Source organism: Notothenia rossii, assembly GCF_949606895.1.
Source record: "Notothenia rossii genome assembly, chromosome: 8".
NCBI lineage: Eukaryota > Metazoa > Chordata > Actinopteri > Perciformes > Nototheniidae > Notothenia > Notothenia rossii.
The window spans coordinates 14,663,610-14,689,864 of record NC_136906.1 but is presented as its reverse complement, the minus strand read 5'-3'; the positions used below and the strand labels follow the sequence as shown (position 1 = coordinate 14,689,864).

Here is a 26,255-nt window from a genome sequence, read left to right as displayed (position 1 = left end):
AGGGCCCCTTTTATGTTCATTCAAGGTTAAAAAAAAAAAAATCAGGCAAGAAGACAATGTCGCATTCATTTTTAATTACAGTAACTCAAATATAAAAAGTAAGAACCTCAATCATAAGAGCGTGTGTAGTGTGTATTCTAAAGCAAGAAGATTTTTTAAACCACTCCCACCACCTAGTTCCATCTCTTTTTCTACTGCCATGGACAGCTATATAACATCTCGCTGTGATGGAAGACAGACACGGATACACTTCAGATACAGGGACGAAGACATTCTCCATAGATTGTCTGGTTAGGAGGGGGGGGGGGGGGGGGGCGCATGGTGACTTGTCACAGAGTACTAAAATCGAAATCCAGAGATTATACACATTATTGAGAGATATCTTGAGCTTTTCTCCCAGCATGCATCCTTGAAGTGAAACTCTGGATATTAAAGGAGAAGTCTGCGCTTTGACAAGAGTCTTCTTAAAGTAGGCAGAAGTCCGAAGTCAAACAGTGATTGAGGTTGTAAAGTCGAGGGCGTTTCAGATTGTGTGTACCTGAGGTCTGCATTGGCCCTGGAAAAGCAAAACCCAGCAGAATAATCATCAAACAAACCTTCCGTGCAAATATGGCCCCAAGAAATGACATCAACAAAAAGAGACAAAATGTCTGAGACAAGTTCATTGTTTCAGCCGGGACAGTTCACGTTCCAAGGATCTTTACACGTATGCTTTTTTTCTCCAAAACCCATGTTATTCCCCTAAGCCAAAAACAAACATCTCAAAAAAAGGTTTACATTTCTGGAAAAAGCTGATACATCGGTGATCTACATGGATGCTTTGTTGAGTACAATGTAACTAAGCACACAAATATGTGTGCAGTGTGCCAGTGAATACAAAAGGAAAAATAAAACTCATGTTTCTCAGTTAATTCTGGCTTGAAAAACATTAAGGAATCTGCTCAGGTCCTTGGACAACTGAGCCAAATCTACAGGAGAAATCACGACTGATGGAATCTGATGATCACTCGGCATGTAGTGAAGGCACTGACAACAGCTGGACACTAACATCTGCTAGAACACATCCTCAACTAGATGAACATAGATTTGTACAAGTGCCTGTAATAAAACATCATGGTAATATCATCTTGATCATTTCATTGTACACAACATAATGGCAACAGCAAATGTGCAATATTAAGAAAGAGAAACAAAGTAAAGACACGGAAATGCTGGTGTGTGTGAGTGTGAGTGTGAGTGTGAGTGTGAGTGTGAGTGTGTGTGTGTGTGTGTGTGTGTGCGCGTGTGTGCACGTGGGTGCGTGTGGGAGCAGGGGCAGGTGCAAGGGCCGTGGTTTGGTCCCTCTAACCAAAGGTGGCGCCACAGTTGGGACACCTTCTCTGGCGCAGTGCAAAGCAGAAGAGGAGACCCAGGGGGAAGAAGAAGATGGCACACAGGATCCCCAGGCAGGTGAAGTCATCCTCTAGGACCCCCACTCTGCAACGCAAGCACACAGGAGGTGTTGGTAAGGAGCACAGATGCAGGATTTTAAATGGGAAGTAAATATTCTTGGGTTTGATCATGGAGAAGCTGAAGGCACCTGGATCTCAATTTCTATATGAAGTGACCGGTAAAGTATCTCAATAGAAAGCCAGAAAATAAATTACAAATAGAAACAAACGCAAATACACAGAAACAACCGAAACTATATAAAAAAACATCCACGAAGAGATATAAAACAACCAAAAAAGAAACAAACAAAAAGTAGAAAAGGACAGTAAAGGAAAAAAAAAAAAAAAAAAACAGAGAATACAACAACCATTAAAGAGACATAAAACCACAAAATGACACACAATATATACCATTTTTTTTAATCTAACAACCAAATAAAAAAAGAAATAAAAAAAAGCTTTAGACTTGTTGTTTTTTGTCATTTTGTGTCTCTCTTAGTCTAGGGCCGTTTCTCAATCTCGAGGAAATTGGCTTCCAAGCCAATATTTCAAGGATACTACGTCAACGAGTGTCGCCGAAGGACTGTTCCAATCTCCAGCATACTTGGAATTCCACCGAGGCCGCGTCCTTGGTTTGGGGGTAATTTCGAGGCTGCACATGTGTAGACTTCGCGTCCTTCAAATCCCCACAATGCTTTGCGCACGGACCAATTTCCCCAAATCTGTGGCGGAAAATGTTAGGCGGGGCCTCTCATATGACGCACACCTGCACACTTGCTAGCCTGTTCCACTCTTCGTTTTCCGAATGCCAGGAAGGATTCTTGCCTCGCTTCTGAAGGAAGTGACTCGGAGGACATGTGCTACCAAGCAAGCATCCTCGCGATTGAGAAACGGCCAGTGTTTGTTTCTCCTCTGTAGGGGTATGGAGGGCCTTTTAGATGTCTTTCTACAGAAGCTGGTCTCAATCTGACATGGCTGTCAGTAGCTACGCATTCACAGTTATTAGATTATTAAGTTGTTCATCTATTTGTTACACTGAATAAACACGCAACCTCTAAATAATGTTCCCTTTCTTATTATAAAAGTATTAATATTGGCCATATTGGAAAGATTTGAAATTGTCAAAGCAGAGAAGGGTGCTGGCAAAAATGCCCCTACTTCCAACATGCATGGATCAGGGAAGCAGCCTTAACAATCGAGAGATAATTATTCAGTGAACTGCTGTTAGGAACATGTAATCAGGTCTGCTTCAAAAGTGATTATAACGTTGGACGTAGGGGATGTTTTTCCAGAAACCCCCACTCTGCTACGACAACTTCACATCTTTCACCATAAAACTGCATCAGCTGAATACGTTCAAAGAATGTTGGCTTTTGGTGCTTCTAAATAAAGAAGAGAAAAGAAAGGACCATCTAGGAAAGGATTTTGCCCTGTGACATGAGAAAACAGCTGCGTCATGTTTGTGAGGACATGAAGCAGCTTGTTTTGAAGCTTTAATCCAGAGTCACGGTGAACACAGAATCCCATGACTACACCACGTCCACCAGTAAATCTGCTGGAGGCCCCAGAGAGAATTAACAAATGCTGTGTGTATGAAGCTAGACATATATATATATAAAATATAAAATATAAATAATCTTAATATATCCGCCTTGATTGCACTAACAAAATTAGATCCTGCAGAAGTGAGGACCTTTGATTGACCTTCCTTAAATCATGTTAGCTTCTAATAATACGGCACGCAGCTGACAGTGTTTGGTGTGCCATGTTATTTACACACTTTGTTTGTTCACTGGTATCAGGAACTGTCACTGACCGAGGAATCATGGCCACGATGCAAAATGAAGACTTAAACTTCTGTCTGTTATACATGTTGTGTATTTTATAACAGAGTGTCAGGGAGCTACCTTTATTTATTTGTTATTACAACTCAACACATTATTAAACATTGGTAAAGTCGTGTATAGATATGTTTTTTTTCTTCTGCTTTATACTACTCCACTACAAAAATCCAGTGACACGCATTCTACTTTTTACTCCACAATTATAATTTTTTTAATAACTCACATTGAAATGTTACATTTAATAATAAAAAGCATAATCAACAAATTATTTATCAATTACTATAAAAGACAAATCTTTATTAATGCACTGGTTCAATTCAACAGCTACCTAGCAGTATTTGTATAAGTATAAGTTACTCCTTTACCAGCTGAACCATTAAAGTGATGAACTGATCAATACTTTTAATAAAATAATATTTTTTAAAAGATGTGGGAATGAGTTATTCTGCAAAGTGAGTACACATTTATTGTGGTACTCGAAATATGTTTTGATGGTAATACTTACATTTTGAATGCAGGACTTTGACTTGTAACAGAGCATTTCTATCCCATTATTTTACGACTCCACCAATGGATGTTTTTATAAACCGCCCTCCCCCCCTGTCACATGTTTGAGGCTGTTGTCATCTGACTGAGAGGATGTTGACTCAGGCACAGTGAATCTACCTTTCAACATTGAAAGTTACTTCTGCTTAACATTAGGTCAAACTGTAGGCTTGATTCCATACACACAGAGACAATGAAGGTACACATGCAGACAGAACAATAATTAGGCACAGGAAGTTAGGACTTTATACTTTGAATGAACTGTGCTCAGATCCCACTTAGTCACAGACAGGACAGTGATGAGCACATGGTTAAACATGCGCTCATCACTGTCAGTTATATACTGTGTTATACACGCTAATAATATGCATGTGTGTTAGGGTGGTGACATATAGCGTTCACGATAATATACGTGTGGAGTTTTTAATAGGATTTTTCTTTAAAATATTGTGAAAATGGCATTATTCTGGCTGCCGTAATGACTTCATATTTATTACCAGTTGATATATTGACATTTGAAGATACAAAGATTATTTTGTATATTTGTTTGTACTTCGAAACTGTTTAGACGTGCCTTTTAGATTGACGTTGATTTTATTTGTATGTTCTATTTAGGCCTATGTTGTATAGAGAATATAGATCTCACTCTGAGTTACTGTTGTTGTTTACAAATAAAATATCATTTTTGATATTTTATATTTGAAAGCAAACTCTACTGAGCTATAGAACAATACAACTTTTCAGTATTATATCACATCACCAAGACTGTAATTATCATAAAAATACCCTAAAGTGTCATATTTTGTAGGTCTATATCTGCCACCCATAGTGTGTGTTCTCACCTGCAGGCGGGGCAGCCTCCCACCACCACCACAGACGGCTGTATGATGGTGTAGGACGCGGGGTAGGGCTGCTGGGCTATGGCAGGGCCCATTTGGGCTGATGGGTATCCTGTAGTGGACAGCAGGCACACATGTTAATATGGACATTCAGAGAAAATCACAACATTAACAATTACCGTAACATGTTGAAGGTGATTTTGTTATGAGTGTGTTTGTAGGAGAGTTTACGTGATTATGACCCTGACTGAGGTTATATTGATTTTTTGTTCACCTGTGTCCATCTGTTGTGGTATATCGGCAACACAATAAACACTGATACCACAACCACTTGTCGCTGTACAAATACACAGTTTTTTTAAATAATGGTCCCTTTTCAGTGGCAGAGTGTTTCATCAGACAGGAAACGAGAAAAGCAATCTTCATTTTAGGAAAGAGTTATTTCCTTGTCATTGCAGCTCTTATACAATCAGTCATATGACAGCCTTCGTCATGTAAAGCAGACACGTACTGTAGCCTACAAGGGCTGGGGCCACAATAGAACAACTTTTAGTGCTGCACTGTGCCAAAACTTCATAGTTTACATATCTAATCTAAAGTCATATCAAAATCCTGCCTTGAAAATATCCAAACATTAATTTATAAGTGATGTGCGGTTTATCGACTGACTTTTAAAGCCGCATATTTTCATTCACCCAAAAACAGGTCAGACACAAATGCCAGACATCGCTATCGGGATACTGCGCATGCGCAACTTTGTAGCACCTGATAAACGAAACTTATTACTCAAACAGGGTATTTGTTTTGTTAAAGTCTTGATATCTTTGGTTTAAATGTTGACTCCTTCACACAAAAACACGCACAGACTGTGAGCAAAATCAAAACAAGGTCAAAGCTTTCCTTTAAACGAAGACGGAAGTGGGCAGCAGTGAGCCCTACGTCCGGGGGCTTTACTTTCTGGTAAATGTGGACCATGAACGTGTGCTCCGTAAACGGGACTACTTGCCTTGTCCGGCGGGGTACTGGTAGGGCGGCGGGGCCAGCGGCGGGATAGCCCCATAGCTGCTCTGCGGAGGGGCATACTCGTAAGCCCCTGGGACGGTGTTGTAGGAGGGGGGTCTGTCCTGGAGAAGAGGTTTGTTGTCCACCATCTCAACACAACGTGATGCGACCCCAAGTCGTCTTGTTGTCTTGTAGCCTTCACTTCAACCACAGTGGAAAAGGTCAAAACTGAACTCAGGTTACTTGTCGTTAGTTGTCCGAAAAGCCGTGTGACGTTCGTTGAAACGCAGTTGCAACAAAAACAAAGAAAAAGACGCTGCGCAAAAATTAAACTTCGTCCCTCTCCATGCGCCAACTTTGTCCACGGTGGCGCAACAACCCCAAGTATTTACCAAATGTCCACTAAATAGATAGGAATGGTCAGGTAATGGTTAACTTAACTCCATTTCCCTCTTCGAAGTTGGTCCTTTGGTACCAAAACAACAGGAATCTGTCATCGCAACGCCGTGTGCCCGTGTAACTCAGCTGAACTCAGGAAGGCTTTTCCTTTCTGTCTGGATTGTCACAAGAGAAGAGAATCATGTGATGAGCTGCTGTAGCGCCTCTGCGCACTCAAAGGCTTCTTAAAGCGACAGTACATACAAATACAAGCTCGGTGCTGCATGCATGCAGTGCACTGCATAGCCAGCACACATTCCACTACCTGCCAGTGCACACTGGTTTTAATATGGTCCTACCAGTGTACACAATCTACACGCTATGCTATACTAGTCAACATGTATTAGGTAAATGGTCCACAGATTGAGTTGAGCATACCTCGTCGTCGTGTGTGCTGGTTAAACTTGGTTCACATAGTGACTTACATAACTGTCGTCATTATAAGTGGGTAACCCTTAATGTTGCATAATATTAGATTTACATGCTCAGATTTATTTAGAGAATGGTTGCAGGTTTGGGGAGGATACAAGTGAGTGACTAACATGAAATATAAAATACTATGATTTGTTGAAATGAGCGGTAGTCGAAATCCTTATCAAAATGTATGAAGGGACCACATATTTCAATATTTTAATCTAATTTTAACTATCATAATTGGATGTTAAAACAAAAATATATACTCATCAGTTATTTAATTCATTTTTTTCTCTCTAATTCTCCTTCCATGTTTCCCACAGCGGCTCGATTTAATGTGACTTTATTAACAATGTGTTTATAGCCTATCATTTTATAGTATGTTACGCTGTGGTTAGGTTCAACTCTTTAGGTAGGCTACTTACTTTACTTTACACTTTATGATTGTTCATACTTATACTCCAAAACATTTTAAACAGGGGAAATTATGTACTTTTAGTACTCTACGTGTATTTGACCGCTATAGATATATTTCAGATATTTTTAGATACACTTATAAATTACTGGTATAAATGCATTATCAAATGTTCAACCAGTGGTGTCTTCTTATGCGTCATTCAGGATGTATATGACTTTCAATCAGTTTTGTATTAAAATCAGTTGCTGCTAGAGTTGTAGTGAGGCAATAAATGTAAAAACACAATGTTCGTAATAATCCTCTTGAAGATCTTTAATTCTTGCAAGTATGGCTCCTTCTAACAATTGAGCACTAGGGAGTAACATATTTAACAGCTTTTAACAGCTTTAAAGAATTACAGCAGAGGCGCTTTAAAACAGATGCATGATGTAAAAACACAGGTACCCGCTATAAAACACTAAAACGAAACATAAACACTGAAGGGGACTTCCACAAGGGGTTGACCTTATGACCCCAGGTCAGTTTGTTCTCTTCCCACTAACGTTTATCTTGCTGTTATAAAAAATGTAATCCTCAAATCACTCAGTGTCGCACCAGTATAAAAAGTATTGATAACAATTGAATGTAGCACTTTTACTTGTTATTGTACTTATATTGTTGTAATGGGTCTTGTATGAGTAAATCTGAATACTTTTTTCACCATTGTAAATTAGGAAATGGCACGCTTGTCCAATCGGTCAGCCAGTTTTCTTTTCATCCAAAGACTCTACCTTATGATTATCACTCGAGTCATCAAATTGCATTACTTTTAGGTAACAGTGTATGGCTTTAACTTTACTAAACATCAGTGTTTTCACATTTTGAATGATGTTGGTGCATAAATATAACTGCTGCATTAATGTGCTATGTTGTATTTTATGTTTTAGGTTGTGCTATCTGTTAAATCCTTTATATACTGTTAGATAGTTCTACTCAAATGTTTCTGTGAAACCATCATCATTTTAGTTGCATCGCTGTCCAGTTAAAACCATTTTTCTTTTAAAAGTCAAATCTCTATGAACTAAAAAGACATTCCTGTTTTCAGCTTTGTGATGATGCATTTTCCAGCTGATACATGGTCATTTTTGAATACATTATTGATCTTAAGAAGTAGGAACATTTTCTCAGCATGTAAAGGAAAACTGCATCCTTCTGGTCATCAGAAAAGTAACATCATCCCATTTGGAAAAAAATGTTTACTGGACAGGAAAGGCCTGGAAAAAAGTGATCTGCGCAGAGTAACAATAGTTGTCAGACAAATGTAGTTGAGTAAAAAGTACAAAAGTTGCCTTTGAGCTGTAGTGGAGTAGAAGTATAAAGTTGCAAAACATGGTTAACTCAAGTTAAATAAAGTAAAAGTACATACCAATTGTACTTATGTATACTGTAGTAAGTGTGCTTACATGCCAAACATCATTGTTATTTAAGAAAGCCGTCATTAAATAAAAGTTTCTCAGCAACATTTTCTTTATAGTAATGTGCTGGTGGTTGCTATGAAATATTCCTAACTGTAGCTAACAAGTAAACCCAACCTTGGGCTTCAATAATTCATCTGGCGCTGAATAAATTATTGAAATATGTAAATCAATCAGCAGCGACCGTCGTAAAAAAAGAGCTGCTCGTGTTCCACCAATAGGAGATAGAGAATCACCACTCCTGCGGAGTCTCAACCAATCAGAGAAGCACTTCCGCCATTTCCTGTTGTGGGCTCGGGAGTTGCACGGAGCATTCCTCTGGTCCAGAATGTGAATTAAATGCCCCAGCCGAAATGTGCATGGACCACTTTACTTTGCTTCTCCAAAACTGTTGCTCATGATGGATTTGTATATGTAAGTAATTGATATTTGTATGAAAGTGTGTGTGTGTTAGCTGCCTGCTGTCTTTAACCTGGAGACTCTGTAAACAGATTATAGCCGACTTTGCGGCATATGACTCCATATCGACTATCTGTGTTATTACGATGCATTGCATGCTTTATTTCTCTGTGTTTATTTAACATAAGGGTTTTGGATGTGTCCTAGCATGGGCCTCGGAGATGGCAGGTATCGGCTGTTGCACCTGATGTCATGTCGCGTGTGTTGATATTCCCTTGACAACCGCGGATCGGATACCAATATACAGGTAACGTTATGCTGCTGTGTGTGTGTTTGTCTATGTGTTTAACGGTCCACTGCAGACTAAAAGGTACATCAAGTTTATTCTAAAAATCTGAAGTCTTGTAATGTGCTAAATGTACCTTTTTCTTTGCAGCCCATGCATTTCCGTGTACTTTAAATTATAATTAAGATGATTTAGGTTTTATTATTTAAATGCACATTGCATTTTAATAAACCAAATAAAGGCCTGTGTGATTGTATGGATAATCGAGGAATAGTGGCTGAAGCGGATTAGTGTCAGTCGATAAAGCAAGCGTCAAGGTAGGAAGAATAAAAAGAGGCTTCCTGTTGAATTTTCAGATTAAAAGCCCACTGTCAGGTTTTAGTACTTCCAGACTGATGTAAAAATAAAATAAAAGTGCTTCCTGGACCCAGTTATAATTGTCCGATGGGCTCTTTGGATAAGGAAAAATGTAGTAAAAAATACCAAGAAAACACTATATTTACAAACATTTAAAAAGCCTTTATTGTCATGGCAGGCTGTTATTACAACTAAAAAACCCACTCCTACAGGTTTCAGGGATTTTCTTGACTCCCTGATGAAGTCTTGATGTTGAAATACCACAATTTGTAATCAAATCAATTAGGAGAGGGCAACCCTATGTTGTTTTTATGGTACTTTTCAGAGTAAAGTTTAATTAAATTATGTGACTGTGGCTCGGGGGGAAGAGCAGATTGCCCACGTATCGAAGCAGGGTTGTCGGATTGATCCCAAGCTCCAAATGTCCACATGTCGAAATGTCCTTGGGCAAGACACTGAACAACAAATTACTCTTGATAGTTTACCAGCACCAATATGTGAGTGTGAATGGGTGAACCTGAGGCAACAGGGCTTTGGATAAAAGCTCCATATAATGCAGTTTATTTACAAATTCTGAAAAAAAGAAAAGTGATCTAAAAGTCTATGTATGTATTTCTTAATACGTTGCAAACTACCGTAGCGGGAGTATAACTATTCAAGGATGAATCTAAATGTAAATGTAAAAGGTTGTGTCTCTTCAGGATATCATAGGACTGAAGTGTGGTCATAAAATAGATAAATGCAGCTGTGAACGATGTGTGATGTTCTGCTGTCTCCCTCAGGGGCCATCATGCCCATCACCATGCTGTGGGCCGTGGATGTGTACGGCCGGGTGTACAGCCTCTCCACAGCTGGCCAGCGCTGGGAGCGAGCAGACGACATGCTGCTGGAGCTGAAGCGCGTCACCGCGGGGAAGGGCCGCTGCTGGGGCATCGGCTGCGACCACCACGTTTACCTCAACATGATGCCCAGTGAGACCTCCATCCGCTACCGGGAGGAGACCTATGAAAACCAGGTGAGGTCAAGCTGTTTGTTGACACACTTAGATTGTAGACGCTATATAGTGTTATTACTGAAGTGCTGTTTCTCTCCTTGGGTTTCAGAGGTGGAACCCTGTGGATAACTTCACTGACACGCTGCTGCCCACAGACCGCTGGCCGTGGAGCGACGTGACCGGGATGAACCCTCAGCCTCTGCACAGCTTCCAACTGCCGTCACGCAGCTGGGAGTGGGAGGGGGACTGGTACGTGGACCAGAGCTGCGGGGGGGAGCCCAGCCAGACCGGGGTAAGAAAATGCACATACTGTATCTTTTTTTATACTTTATTTGTGTTTATTTTAAATGTTTTGCACTTTTATCTGTTCAAAAGTCCTTACAAGACATCAACTCTTATATTGACATCTTGTTTGTTTATAGATGTGGTGTTTCCTTTACCTACATTTCACCTGCTTTATATGAGCTTATTTCGTGTAACCACAATATTACTTAACTATATACAAATGTATGAATTTTGATTATACTTGCATCTCTATGGAGCTATTTCAGGGTTATAAGTTTTGATCATTCAAAAAAATACAATTTATTTGAAAGTTCAAGTTTTTATCCTGAACTTTGAAAAATACAAGGATGTATTCAAAATAAAAATAAGTATTTTAAATCATTTTTCAGGTTGAATATTATTTTCATTCAGTTCAGCAATTTTTTTTAATAAAATATTTATTTTCAGATTTCACTTTTATACATATTTTGATATTTGAATCCTTATTTTTTTCAGTTACATTTTTATCATTTTCAGATTCAAAACAGTATTTTTTTCAGTTTCAAATCTTGTTTTTTCAGGTTTCACATTGCTTTTCACCTTCAGATCGTTTTTTCACTTTCAGATATTTTTTTCTCACTTTCAGATATTTTTTTTTCGCTTTCAAACTTTTGATCCTGATGTTGCATGGGGGGGGCGGGGCTTAGCAAAGAGTAGTTTGGCATCCTGAGTGACAGGCCTCCCTCTGTCATGTTGCCATCATGGATGTTAGGTAGCGCGAGAAATATAACTCAATACTTTCTATACACGATACTCCCGTGATAGGTGGGAAATAAAACTGATACCAGCGTCAAAGTTCCGTTAAGCGAGCTGTTGAGCATCGTAGTTGGCAACAATCAAGGTATAAGCGCAATAAACTGTGCTAGAATGTGAAATTACGTATCCGCAACGAGCCAGCAGGTTGTTTTGGTGGACCTGACGCCATCCCCCGCTGTCTCACGGAGAGATACCGCAGGTCCTTCCTTCCTGCAGCGGTCAGACTATACAACCAGCACAGCCTCTCGACCCCGCACAAAACAACTCAGACTATAACACCTCTTGTTGATAAATACCAACTATGTGCAATATTTGCAATATGTGCAATATATGCCGTTAAAAACTGTGCTGCTAAATCCACAGAACTGTTACAGGGTGTGTATTATGTAAAATGTGTAACTTTAAAATATATAATTTCTTTTTTTAATCTTTAATACTTTTTTTCATGCATGCTTTAGGTAGCATTAAGCTGTCTTTGGCTCTTCTCTGCTTTAACAATGTAAATGTATCCCCTGTGGGACTAATAAAGGTAATCTGATTCTGATCGCAAAAACCAAGCCAATACTATCCCCACTTCCACGAAGGACAATGCTTGGTTGCGGATACGTAATTTCCCATTCTAGCACAGTTTATTGCTCTTATACCTTGATTGTTGCCAATTACGATGCTCAACAGCTTGCTTAAAGGAACTTTGACGCTGGTATCAGTTTACCACCAATCACGGGAGTATTGTGTATAGAAAGTATTGAGTTATATTTCTCGCGCTACCTAATATCCTTGAAGGCAACATGACAGAGGGACGCCTGCCACTCAGGATGCCAAACTACTCTTTGCTAAGCCCCGCCCCCCCACGGCCAAAAGTCTGAAAGCGAAAAAAAAAGATCTGAAAGCGAGAAAAAAAGGTTGGAAAGTTAAAAACGATCTGAAGGTGACAAGCAATATGCAACCTGAAAAAACAAGATTTGAAACTGAAAAATTAATTGTTTTGAATCTGAAAACGAAAAATCTGCAACTGAAAAAAATAAGGATTGAAATATCAAAATATGTATAAAAGTTAAATCTGAAAATAAATATTTTATTCAAAAAAAAATACTGAATCAAAAATAATATTCAAACTTAAAAATGATTTCAAATACTTATTTTTATTTTGAATACATCATAATATTTTTCAAAGTTCAGGATAAAAACATTAATATTAAAAAACATAAATTGTATTTTTTTGGATGATCAAAACTTATGACCTTGAAATAGCTCCATACATCTCTATTTGTTTATGTTTGGGCCTAGTGTAAATTGATGTTCCAACATTTTGTATGGCGAAAAAAGGTTTATTTAAATAATTTAATTTAGAAAGCATAAAAGCTTATCAAAATCATTTTTATAATTTTATTGAATGAAATATAAAATGTCTTATCCTTCTGTGTGTGTTTCTCTTCAGGGTTGGGAGTATGCAGTCGATTTCCCGGCTAACTTCTCTCCGGACAAGAAGTGGAACTCTTGTGTTCGTCGAAGGCGGTGGATCCGCTACAGGAGATACACAGCACAGGGCTCCTGGGCCAAGGTTTGGACGCTCTTATGGTGCATTTCCACTGCAGCGGGTAGCCCCGTTTAAGCGTCCTTAATCGCCCTCAAGCGGCCAGGCCAGTTTTTGGTGGCCTTTCCATATAGCGTAGCACCGGCTAGCGGGTACTTTTTCCCTCTTTTTCCGGCCCATAAAATCGTGGTTCTATCAGGCCAGGGCCAGGGCTGAACTAGTGACGTCAACACTCTCGACTGCCGATTGGTAAGAGAGAATCATCACAAGATCGCGCGCGGGATCATCCCTAGCGTCGCATATATATCTAGAAGCAAGCTTGCAACATTTTTATACACAGCATTTTTGTAAACGGAGGAGCTACAAAAATGGCAACTTTAAAGAAAAGCACACCGTGGTCCACCGAGGAGGTGACGACGTTCCTACATCTCATTGGGGATGATAAAGTCCAGCGGGAACTCGACGGAACAACTCGAAATGTGAAGAAAAAAAAGTTGATCGCCCCGCCTACACTGCGTTTCTACCCCAGGTCCTAAACTGTAATGGAAATGCGCCACAGCCAGTGAGGCAGCCCGAGGCCTGAGCGAGGACGCTTAGGGACGCTTAAACGGGGCTACCCCGCTGCAGTGGAAATGTGCTATTAGTTTATATCTGTCAGACTCAGGAATGATGTGATAAAAAAACACACTTAGTTAATCATGGCGAATTTACATTAATACAATAATCGTGAAAGTTGTCACGAGTGACTGTAATGTTGATTTAAGAAATGTACTTAATAAGAATTTACTTTCAAAATAAATTTGACCTATCTGTGACATGCCATACAAATAGTTTCTCAACTAAATGTATGTAGGGATTCCAGTATGTTTTGGTACCGTTTCAATAGTTTTAAGCATATTTTGATGGTTATCTCAGTAATATTACAAAGCACAATTATTTTAGTTAGGATTCTCGTGACAGTTTCACATGCGTAGTTAGATTTTGTGAACTATCTGTGTTAAAAAGGTTGAGTGCATGTGCGACTGAATATTTCAAACAAAGCCACCATGTTTCTGCAGATCCCCCTGGACAACCCCAGGAAGCCCCCCCTGCCGCTCTGTGACATCAGCTGTGGTGGCTGGGAGTTAAGCGACCAGTCTGGAAGGTATCCCTACCTCTGGGGTGTTTCCCAACAAGGAGAGGTCAGTCATGTGACTCTACATTTTCTTTTTCATATAAAAGGAATATTTTGAATGTTTTAGAGTAGTTTGGCATGAGGTGCTTCTCCATTGTTTTAAATACAGTAAGGGGATTTCCATTATTTACACCGTGCTGTTTTTCACAGTAGTGTATATTTTGTATCTTTGTACTACCATTGAAAACGTTATTCATACAGACTTATATGAGATCAAATAATGCACACATGTATCTCAGTCACACAATACAGCAGCAGGGTGATGTTAGTGCATTTCACTTATGTTTTTTGGCCACAAGAGGGCAGCATGACTTCATATAATGTACCTCTTCAAACATAAAGTTATTGAGCTATTTAACGTTACTTTCCCCTGCAGGTGTGGTTCAGGGAGGGCATCCACCCTCGGGTGCCGGAGGGCTCCAGCTGGGAGGAGATAGAAATGCCCAAGGAGGTGGCTCAGTTATCGGCGGGCCCCGGGGACCTGCTGTGGGTCGTTCTGTGGGACGGGAACCTGCTGGTCCGTACTGGCCTCAGCCTGGACTGCCCGACTGGTCCGTATTGACTGTAGTCAACTGAGCCACTCCATTCTTCTGTCATCTTTGCCCACATTTCTTTGGATTATCATATAAATTGTCAATTTCAACACCACATCCAATTTCTTCAGTATATGATTTATATTTTTAAATATTTACTGTACATAAACAAATCTAGGAAATGGAAGAAAAGGTGTGAAATTATTGTACACTTGTTTAAGTCTCTTAAGATGTTCCATCATGTTTTCACGTGGGAACTAAAGAACATAGGCCAGACCTACAGTAAACTTCCCTACAAAGAATATCACTCATTTACTTATTTTACATTTCTCAAGTCAAATATGGCGGTTTAAGTTTTAAAGTAATTTGAAAAAAGATGCTCTTAAATAGAACTTTTGCTTTAGAGGACAAAGACTTGAATAAAACAGCTTTCTAAGATAAGGTTTGCCTTCGTGCTGTGTCAGTGAACATCAATCTTTTTCCTCTCAGGCACATCATGGGTGGAAGTTGAATCCCCAGCGCAGGAGATCGAAGCGCTGCATGTGTCTGTTGGAGTGAGCGTGGTCTGGGTGGTCACTAAAGACTATAAGGTGAATCCGTACTCCTCCTATATGTAACACTCTTAATAGCTGTTGTTTATGTGGTGTTAAGTAACACATATCTGTGTGTTTACGTGTGCAAGGTGTGGTTCAGGCGCGGCGTGAACTCACACAACCCCTGTGGCTCCGGCTGGATCAGCATCGGAGGGGAGATGATGGTGGTAGATGTGGGACTCAATGACCAGGTAAAATACTTCATATAATAAGTATTTATGAAATTACAATCTGAATTTACAGTCATAAAACAAACTGAAACTCCAAGAGACAGTCAAAATAGCATTCCCCTCTTATACATTTAGCCCTTAAAAGCTTGTTCTTGTTCTTGTTCTTTGTTCTTCTTGTTCTTGGTCTTCTTGTTCTTCTATTACGAAAATCATGAAGCTTTAGCGTTTCGGTTATTCCTTCAGACCTTACGATTCACTTTCAGCTCGACTTTGGATCTGGTTTCAGGACAGATCAGGGCTGGGGTCGGTGCAGGAGAGCTTTCGCTCCGTGTCTCACTGCTGAGGACATAGGACACTCATGAGGACACTGCAAACCCTCATCTCACCCCTCCTCCCCTTCTGTTTCTCACCCCTCCTCTCCTTCCCCAAGCACTCCTACCTCTGGCCTGTAGTCCTAGCCCGTGGTTACCCTGTAACACGAGTACTGTCAGACGCTCCAAGCCAATGTCCAAGCAGTAGCACCTCAGGCCCAGCCTTATATATCCCAAGACTATATTCTTACTGGCGTGACATATGGAAACTCCCTAATTAGAAGCAGGCCAAGCCGTCGCCATCCTATCCCATATTTCAGGGCTGCGATTATGGATATGGCTGGTGTGAGGAGGCAGGCGCCTGTGTTACAGTATATGGCCTTATAAAGACAGCTGCCTGTGTCCTGATAGTGCCACTGATGGAGTGAATAAAACATCATTCTGTTGTATTTGCCACATTTTTCCCTTTTGAGGTATGTGGGTATACAGTATACGCCTGTTGCCTTTTAATCTTTGCTGTTCTACATTGTTTTCGCGTCTTTCTGTCTGTCAGGTGTGGGCTGTAGGTGAGGACCGCGGGCTGTATTTCAGGATGGGTGTGACGCTGACTGAGCCAAGTGGGAGCGGCTGGATTCCTGTTTCGGGCCAATGGGGAAACAACAAAGAGTTTATCCCACCCAGGTCTGTATACAAGAAAAATCTTCTTCAATCTAGAAGGGAAACTGACCTGATTACATCCCCTATTTTTTTCCTTCTCTCTCCATATGTGTTAAATAGGAAGGAGTGTGAGTTTGGGGGTCAGCTGACTGATGCCTCTCAGGCCTCGGTTCTGAGCTGCACTGACTCAGACTCAGAGTTGGGTCCAGCCGAACCACCAAACAGCAGCAAAGACGCTGCCGTCCTGGAAGCAGCAGCCTCCTCTGTTGTCCCTTTAGGAAGTGCTGACACACCTACGGCCCCCCTGAAATCAGATGACACCCCCTCAGCCTCCCTACAGGATGCCCCCAAAACATTCATCCCTGCAAGTGACAGCTTCATTAACAGCCTGGTGTCAGACAGAGACAAAACCTCCACCCCACAGCAGTCCGTCACAGAGGCCGCGCAGGAGGAGGTGGAGGAGCCGTCCCCAGCCCCGATAGCCCTGACCCCGGGGACCGTGGGGCCCGACGTCCCCTGGATGAATGTGGATCTGGAGGGGGCCGGAGCAGCTCGATGTGCGCAGGCAGCAGGACCCTCGTTGGGGGATGGCAGTGCTGCTGCCACCTATGCCCTGGGGACCCTGGAGACCCCTCAGGGGGTTGGAGAAGCGGACGCGCCCGTGTGGACCTGGATCTCTGGGGGGGGCTGCGATGTGGACGCCAGTTCTCAGATCAGCTGGCTCAGCCCCACAGGTATAAGGACAACCACAACTACTTTTGTTTGATGATATATTGTTCCAGAATTAACTTTGAAAAACAACATTATTTACATTTTAAGATCATAAAAACAACCTTTCAAGGTAAAAAATAAGTTTTTAAGTAAATTCAGATAAATAAAAGAAAAAGAAAAAAAACATTTAAATAGATCCTTGGGGCTCAGTAAACAACATTTGCACTATATATTTTTTACCAATTTCCCTTTTTTCAAAAAATACCTTTTTTAAGATTGCAAAAAAGAAATGATCATGGTTCATAAACTTTCATGTCAGAGTACTCGAAATAATGTAAACACCTCAGGGGAACTTTACTTATGTTCCAAATTTGATCACATTTAATATCAGTTAATGTCTGTATATCTGTGTTTGTATGTATGTGTTTCTTTGTGTTGTGTTTTAAACATTCGTGCATGTAGATATACTGTAGTGTACAGTGTGTGTCATCTCTATGGTTGTCTGTCTGTCTGTTTAAATGTGTGAATCGTCGTTCTGTCAGGTCCGCTCACCAGCTCTCTGTCACTGACTCCAGTTCAGTCAGCGGCCTGGAGCGAGCAGCAGCAGCAGCAGCAGGAACACCGAGAGGAGATCAGCAGGAAGCCGCTGGAGAGAAGCCACGTAAGACCGCTTGTGTCTTAAACTTCTCTTAATCCCCTCGTTGTCTTGGTTTATCACACCTTGCCTTACATCCTCCTGTTTCCTTTGCCAGTCGGTGTGGGTGCGTAAAGGTGCGCTGCGCTGGATGAGGGACTGGAAGCCTCAGCGCTGGGTGGATGTGAGTGTTGCTCTGGAGCAGTCCACCAAGTCTGACGGCGGGAAGGACAGCATCTTCTTCGTCTACTACACGCAGTATGACGAGAAGAAGGTTGGTTCTGCTGTTAAAGAAACATTTCCTCCCCAACATGACCAATTATATCTTTAAATATCCTGTGTCAACTTGAATTGTTCAAGGTGTAGAAGTTGTGAGGAAATAGAGACAAACAACCTCTATCTTTGACTGACACTGTCCAACTGATACTGTTTAAGTGTGATTGCTGGTGTTTAACCACAGACAAGGGTGAATTATGTCCATTGTGTTTTTTATGAATGAGTCTGCTACAAAGAATTAGGAAAAATTCTTGAAGAAGTGAAATAATGGAGGACTGCGTTTGACAACTGCAAAACAGTATAGATACACCTGTTTGTCACACACTTGCAGTAATTCTGCTTAATGAAGTCGTAACCTGATTTATTCACACCATAACAAATTCTTCACACATTCAACAAGTAAACCTTCAAGTAATAGTCCCTTAAATGCTCCCTTCACAGCTTCTTTTTATACAAATGTTCTTGTATCTGTGTTACAGTACCTGCATGTGTGTATAAATGAAGTGACGGCGCTGGTTCCAGTGCTCAAGGACTGCCACCATGCCTTTGCTGTGTACACCACCCAAAGGACCAAACAGAGGGGGCCTCTGGTGCTGGCAGCACAAACTGAGAAGGACATGAATGACTGGGTAACAATCACATTCATTACAAACTTTCTCTCTTAACTGTAATGCTATTTATCAATCTAGATTGTTTTGGTGTAAGATACCAAGGGATGTAAATATTGGTAGTGGAGATGTCTGCTTTGCTCTCAAATATAAGAGAACTTGGCACTCGGTCTGCGGTACTCAAAGCACCAAAATAAGACCTTTTTCAAAAAACTCGACAGCAATGTCTCTTTCATGTCGGAACAATTTAATTTTTACCAAACTACACCCACCATGAAGGAAGCGGGATTTTCCTCGACTATCTTGAATCGCGAAAAACCAATTGCTGTTGAGTTTCTCAAAATAAAAAAGGTTTGCCGGTATGATCACCCAAGCAAAGTGAAATCTATTTCCATTACGAGAGAAGGCTTCCCTGCTGCCAGTATCTTCAACATTTGGCAACTCCCAACAAAACAGTCTAGATGTGTAGCCCATTGCTGATCTCAGTTCCCTGTCTGTCCTCTGTGTTCAGTTGAGCCTGTTGTCTGACTGTTGCTGTGAGGGTCGAGGGATCGCCGGCCCCCCCTCCAGGCAGGCGCTTTGGTCCACCACCTCAAAGGGAGACATCATGGTCCACGAGCCGTCCTTCTCCCTGGAGGCTGCCGCGCACACACTGGCCTGTGACCTCATGTGAGACTCAGACCAAATACTAAACTCTGTCTGCCTGCTTTTGTAGTGTTCATTCTCTTCTCTTGGTTTCCATCACTTATTCTGTGTCTACGTGATCTTGAAACGTTTGGAAAAATGCTTGATTTGAACCAAAATATTTTCACGGTTAGTGATATGCCTAAAGTTGAGTAGAGATTGAAAAAACTGCTTGATATAAAACAACATCTGTTGATTTATCTCCAGTACAACATTTAAAATCGCCAATTTTTTAAATATGAATTGAAATAATACTGTCGTCATATTTGTTGATGTCTCCTGGTGTCAAAAATAAAATAATGAGCAGCTGGTAAAATAAACAATGTGGAAATATACATTGGTTGCTATGGGTATAAAGTTGGTATAAAGGGATTCTGTACACTTACTTTTTCGCAGTTGCATTTAATATTTGATGATAAGGTTTCAAGAGTCTGTATATTCCTGATCTCTGAGCTTTGATATAGCTTTAAAAAATACCTTTTTTAAAGCTGTATGAACCGTGTCTTAATTCTGCTGCATGTCCGTTAATGTCGCTAACATGCTAACATACTGCTCTGCATTATGAACATGGATATTAAATGTTCTGCTAATGTGTCAAATCTCTGTCATGCTGTGAGTGGCAGCACTGTGTCTCTGTCTGCTATCAACAATGTGGCTAACGCTGGGTGCTAACGCTGGCTGCACCGCTGTGTGCTGCTGCAGGTTCTGGCGCCAGGTCCCGGGTCACCTGCGCTGTGTAGAGTCTAACAGTCTGGGGCTGGTGTGGGGCGTTGGGTGGGACGGCACCGCCTGGGTCTACAGTGGTCGCTATGGGCAACCGACCGCCCCTGGTAAACTGTCCCATATGATTCCCACAAATTGTGCAATTATTCAGTTATCATCTCCTTTTAATATATATATATATATGTACAAACCAGTGATGGGTCCCTTAAAACATTCTTTTTCTCAGTTAAATATTTATTGCTGCTGTTTGAATGATGAACCAATATGTTTTTATACAATTTTAATCATTGTTTACTTTGAATAAAATTGGAACATTGTATTGATAGATTTGATTGATATGCTAGTACTTGTTCTGTAATGCATAATTGGTGCAATAATCTCCAATGAAAATAATAATTAACCCATATTTTTGTCACATTTCTAATGATTTATTTGCTTTACTACCGTTTTTATTTAATTAATCTTTTTTCTAACAGCTTGTAGTTTTGTGTGCAATTGCTTAAGCATCTGCTGTAGCTGTAGAGATCTATTTGCCCAGACTAGTGTAACTATTTATCTGCTAGCATTACATGAATGTCTATGTTTGTGTTGACAGCAGGAGATGAGGTTCAGATGCTCCAGCAGACTGATTTCAGGAGTGTCCATGTGTATGAGAATCAAAGATGGAACCCTATGACTGGATATACAGACAAGTAGGAACATTTCATCTTCTGCAGTTTGAGTCAAGTCTTTGCTCTCTTTGACTGCTCCTTAAACATGAACTTCTTGCTTCTTGGCTCCAGAGGACTTCCTACAGACCGTGCGATGTGGAGTGATGAGAACGGACTGAATGAGTGCACCAAAGGAAACACAAACCCTCCCACCCCTCAGTGGTCCTGGGTAGGTGATATAGAAAATCCCTCCTGTGCACCAAATTCAATTTCTTATTTCATCTCCAGCTGATCTCCAACAAAACTGTGTCTCAGGTGTCAGAGTGGACTGTGGATTACAACATTCCTGGAGGGACAGACAAAGAGGGCTGGCAGTACGCTGCAGACTTCCCTGTGTACGTTACTATTATTTCTCAGGATATAAAAAGAGAATAAAGTTGCCATTTTTCTGACTGATCTCCCTCTTACAGGACGTTTCATGGCCACAAAACCATGAAAGACTTTGTGAGGCGCAGGAGATGGACGAGGTAATCAAACTCTCTCATATCACACATTTTGGATGTTTGTAACCCAGAGATTCTTGACATTTAAAACCATAATATTCTGTATACAGGAAGTGTAAGATCACGTTGAGAGGTCCATGGCAGCAGGTCCCGCCCATCCGTCTGAGTGACATCTCTCTGATGCCGTGCCTGGCGCAGAGCAGCATGGAGCAGGTCCCTCTGTGGGCCCTCAGCGATAAGGGGGATGTGCTGTGTCGCCTGGGAGTCAGCCCCCAAAACCCTGAGGTGAGAAACGAGATGGAAATTTTTTTTCTGACTGACAGTGACATCAATTCTTAACCCAGAGAGGTTTAAAGTGAGTACATCAGGATGAAAACAGGATTCCTTGTGTGTCAATTTCTTTATTTCAATTCTGACATGTTGAACATATTTGAGATTAGTTTTTTGCAATGATTTTCTTCCATTCTATGTTTATGTTTCCTGATTTTCTTCTCGTGTTCCACTCATATGTTTATGTTATGCACCAATACACCAGAGTAGATTCCTTGTATGTGAAAACTAACTTGGCAATGGACCAGATATTTATTTGGGTTCATCTCTTCTCTTGTCATCGCTAAACACAAGTCTCCCCTCTAACTGCGGTGTGTGTGGTCTCACAGGGCAGCTCCTGGCTTCATGTCGGCACAGATCAGCCCTTCAAGTCCATCTCCATCGGCGGGGCCAACCAGGTGTGGGCCATCGCTAAGGACGGAGCTGTGTTCTACAGAGGCTCCGTGTCCCCTCAAAACCCTGCAGGTCAGCTGACAAAGAGTCTAAATGCTCCGAGGGAAATCGTTTATGCATCAACAACATCTTCTCCTATATGCAGTATTAAAAGCCTGTGAATGTTCTAGTTTGTAGTACATGCAACAGACATTAAACATCAAGTGCTCTCCCCCCTCTGCAGGAGAGTGCTGGTACCACATCCCGTCCCCCCCCAGGCAGACCCTCAGACAGCTGTCTGTTGGGAGGACCTCCGTCTTTGCTGTGGATGAAAACAGTGAGTAGTGGAAAACACAATTTTTATACCTACTTAAAACCAAAGAGCCTTACATTTCAGTCAACCAATCTTTATGTATGTATAGGTAACCTGTGGATCAGACAGGGCCTCACCCCCAGCTACCCCCAGGGCTCTGCCTGGGAGCTCATCTCCAACAACGTCGGCAAGGTTACCGTGGGGCCGCTTGACCAGGTCAGTGTCTACAGCCTCCTGTCAAATACAGTGGATTTCACTATGTTTACTCTGTATGTATGTATACTGGATTTACCAGAGCCACTAAATCATCCATCAGAAAGCTTTAGGACAGTATCGATGGGGATGCTTGGTTTGCCACCAGAAGTGAGTTTTATCAGCATGTGGGAGATATGACAGTGAGATCCCGGGTTAAACTATATCTGATAATAAACCGTGATTGGCTAGTGTTGGCTCAGTGCTGTGGTTCTCTCCAGGTGTGGATCATTGCAGATGGAGTTCCAGGTTTCACTTCTGAACCCCCCGGAGCGGTCTGCCACAGGCTGGGGGTCGGCCCCATGCAGCCCAAGGGCCAGGCCTGGGACTTTGGTATAGGGGTGAGTCCACCATCGTGAAGTAAACACTGTCTATATCATATTTTATTGATAATAATAATAATAACAAGCCTGGGAAAGTAACCTAATCAATGGGAAAACATTTAGTAAACAGGAGACGGTATGAAGGTGTAATCCGGTTATCCATACATTTAGTAATAAGATAGTTTTTAAGCAATAAAGAGGAACAACAGCACAGCACAGTGCAAGTTGTCACAAAGCAAGATAATTACGTTTTATTTTTGTCTGGGGGAATCCCCCCAAAAATACACTAATTTAGCAATTGCATAACTGCTGCTGCAGTATTGTGAAGTTACCTTAAGTAAAGTACTTGGACTATGACAGCATTTTCACTACTTTACAACTAAAATAATGGCAAAATTACTTTTCTTTTCTATTGTCTTTATTTGCATATTTCATAATGAGGTGATCCAAAGTTACCAATTAAAGTTTCCAAAGAATATTTTAATAATTATTTATTCATTTACCCTTTAATTAACAGGGTTTTAAAATGTTCAGTATATTGCGGCCTCCTTAGCGCCCTCTAGTGCTCACATAAGTTAATGGCAAGTCATGTATTTCCTTCTGTGTCATCCAGGGAGGATGGGAGCACATCAGTGTGAGGGGGAACTCAGTGGAGGCTCCTCGTGCCCCTCATGTTCCGGCTGTGGGACCCCCGCGCAGCCCGCTCCCCCCGCGGCCCCCGACACAAGTCAACGGGAGTGCTGTGGGTGTGTAGCATCCTCCTCTTCTTTCTCCTCCTCCTCTTCCTCCTACCCGTCCCTGTCTGTGCCTGGATCCACATTCTTCTCCTTGGACCATTCCTACCCTTCATTTCGAGGGGATGCACAATCTGGGGTTAGACAGTTTACTTTGGTTGGATTTGACCCCTGATCAATGGATGAATGTTACTCCCTGGATCGTTTCCTTGGTAGGAATCATGTCAGTGTGCGGTGAAGACAAAACAGAAAAGGGATCTTGAAATATTGTGGGATGCAAATGTAAAAAGCAGCGCATGTGTGTGCTTTAGGCTATGTTCATTGGGTGTTTAGGGATCTAGCAATAGGTTTTATTCTTGTATACTAAATCCTGTGATAACCTAAGAGGGCGGGACTTTGATAAAGGGTAAGGGCTCGGGTACTAAACTAACTTCAAACACACAATCCCACTATAGCCTAAACTGTCTCGGTTTATAGAAGTTTGTTTGTTTTTGCCGGTTGTACATTTGCATGTGATTTTATTTATTATTTTATTTATTTATTTATTGCACATTTGTTGAATTTTGATTGTCCATATGTTTTGGTCTATTATGTTTGCATTGGAGTGTATTGTTTCGCCCTTATTGCTACAAGAAGGCAAAATGTGAGATCTTCCCACTTCTATAATGTTCTTTAATTAGAAGCGACTCCAGAGGTATATATAAATAATCATTCTACATTACCAAACATCTCTATCTTCCTGCAATAAGTACAGTTCTTCCTGTCAGTGTTATATCCACACATACTCCTGCTATGACATGACGGTGACTGTTGAACTTCCACAGCAGGTCTGAATATCACCATGACTCGACATTCATCTTACAAGGGCATTGAAATGTGAAATAAAAATAAATAAAAATGTCTTTATGTTTGGAGGTCATTGCAGTCGATCTGGAAAACAAGTTGATTGCAGCTCTTATTTTGATAAATGGATCGAGAGGATTAAAGTTATAGAACAGATTTAGAATGAAACAAAATTCTCCAGCTAGGTTTAAATCAAGGACATGAGGTTACATGGTTTAACCACTAACCACTAACCACTAACCACCAAACAATACTTAAAAAAGGCATTTTCCTGACATTAGGAAAACATATATTTGTTACTTCCCTCCACTAAAGACAAAACGATGACTGTCAGTAGCTGAAGAAGAAGTTATTTTACTAATATCACAATGTTGAAATAAAGTAAAGTGCATTCATCACTTTACTTGAGTATAGTACACAAGTATGCATTTCAGAACAATATTACTGCATTTTTATGATTCACTCACTTGAATTTTTCAGCAGGTAAAAATGGGGTTAATTTATAATGCCAAATGCACTTTTTGTCTTTTATACATAAATATGTGTCGCCGGTGTGTCGGGGACCTCACGCAGCGTCAACAAATAAAACCCTTTCTCTTTTCCTCCGTACCCAAATCTTTTTAAAACGGGGGAACATTACATTACATCACATGTCACTTGTTAGACTTACATACTCAATACTGTGGACAATCCCCACAGAAGCAATTTTGGGGTAAAGTGTCTTGGCCAGGGACACAACAACATGCTAACTTCAGTGGGGTTTGAACCTGTGCCCCCCTGATCCGGGTACAACGAGCGGACACAGATTTGCTGCCGATATGACGTTAAATCGGCGGCGGACCCACAGAAAGTTGCTATCAGAAACAATGCCTGACGTGTTTTGGAATCTCGTCTTTGTTTACATTATCAAGCATCGCTAACACTCAGAGCTAACCTGTACTGGAGAGCACATGTGTTTAAAAAGCATGAAATAATCCTTGATGCGGTTTAGAACATGATGGCTGTTACGATGTGAGGTGCAGGTGAAAGAACGATACGTGGAGAGAGGGTTTTCTTGCAAAAAAAGTACAGGCGTTTTATTCTTAGCCTTCCACATTATTCCACAGAAAACACAAAATGCCTGCCTGGTGCTGCATTCACCAGCAAGGAACAAACACAAAATTCCCTTCTTCCCCTCTCTTCCCAATCACATTTATTGGAGACTGCCCGCCTTCGCACCCCAACCTGGCCAATCAGGTCATGGTTCCGAAAGCGGAGTGAAGGGTTGAATACAAAATTAAACACTGTTGTCTCTACACTTAATAAAACCCTAAAGGCTTAAGTAAATTCATTATTGCATCAACATAAAGATTATACCTTCAAAAACAACAAGGTCTGCTTAAAACGGATAGTTTTTATCCTAATTGACACTCATAAAATCACATTTCCTGACCAATCGCGTCCAAGACTCCGCCTACTCATACGGCACATATAAGGAGTACTTTGGAGGCGTGCTCCCCCTTTGAGCACTGGGACAAGATTGCCTCCAGGTCTGAATAAAGGAAATGGTGATTACTTGGTGCTTGTGTATTTTACAGACTGACAAATTAATTTAGATGCATTTTATTAGTTTGTCTATGTAAACTGTTTTTATAACTTTAACTGAAATAAAGACAACTCTGAAATAACATGTACTGCCTTTCTGAACAAACAAATAGTTAAGACCAACATGTTAGTGAGGGAGTGTGTGCGCTTCCTCACAATGGCGTTTTATCACAGCAGAATTTAACTTTATCTCCGGTAGAATTCTGATCAGGCATTAGCTCCGCCTCCTCTTTCTTTTTTTC

At 41.0% G+C, this 26,255-nt stretch overlaps 2 protein-coding genes across 4 annotated transcripts; one reads left to right on the top strand and one right to left on the bottom strand.

The window, feature by feature from the left end:
* Window positions 1-57: 57 nt before the first annotated feature.
* bri3 (brain protein I3) lies at window positions 58-6,245 on the bottom strand. Its single transcript, XM_079645773.1, has 3 exons — window positions 5,666-6,245; window positions 4,663-4,771; window positions 58-1,476 (listed from the first exon to the last, which is right to left on the bottom strand). The coding sequence occupies exons 1-3, from the start codon at window positions 5,808-5,810 to the stop codon at window positions 1,344-1,346; spliced, it is 387 nt and encodes a 128-aa protein (XP_079501899.1). The 5' UTR covers window positions 5,811-6,245; the 3' UTR covers window positions 58-1,343.
* A 2,499-nt stretch (window positions 6,246-8,744) lies between these two features.
* tecpr1b (tectonin beta-propeller repeat containing 1b) lies at window positions 8,745-24,488 on the top strand. 3 transcript variants are annotated; one of them, XM_079645765.1, is made up of 26 exons: window positions 8,745-8,799; window positions 8,992-9,091; window positions 10,210-10,442; window positions 10,531-10,713; window positions 12,940-13,062; window positions 14,094-14,216; window positions 14,586-14,760; window positions 15,232-15,332; window positions 15,425-15,526; window positions 16,370-16,497; window positions 16,594-17,207; window positions 17,760-17,845; window positions 17,937-18,092; window positions 18,574-18,723; window positions 19,214-19,371; window positions 20,089-20,216; window positions 20,705-20,801; window positions 20,892-20,988; window positions 21,075-21,154; window positions 21,230-21,286; window positions 21,373-21,547; window positions 21,922-22,057; window positions 22,209-22,301; window positions 22,387-22,493; window positions 22,751-22,870; window positions 23,466-24,488. In XM_079645765.1, the coding sequence occupies exons 3-26, from the start codon at window positions 10,218-10,220 to the stop codon at window positions 23,604-23,606; spliced, it is 3,555 nt and encodes a 1,184-aa protein (XP_079501891.1). In that variant the 5' UTR covers window positions 8,745-8,799; window positions 8,992-9,091; window positions 10,210-10,217; the 3' UTR covers window positions 23,607-24,488. The 3 variants fall into 3 exon arrangements, with proteins under 3 accessions (XP_079501891.1, XP_079501890.1, XP_079501889.1); XM_079645764.1 differs by having other exon boundaries at window positions 17,727-17,845; window positions 20,708-20,801; XM_079645763.1 differs by having other exon boundaries at window positions 17,727-17,845.
* The last annotated feature ends 1,767 nt before the right edge of the window (window positions 24,489-26,255 follow it).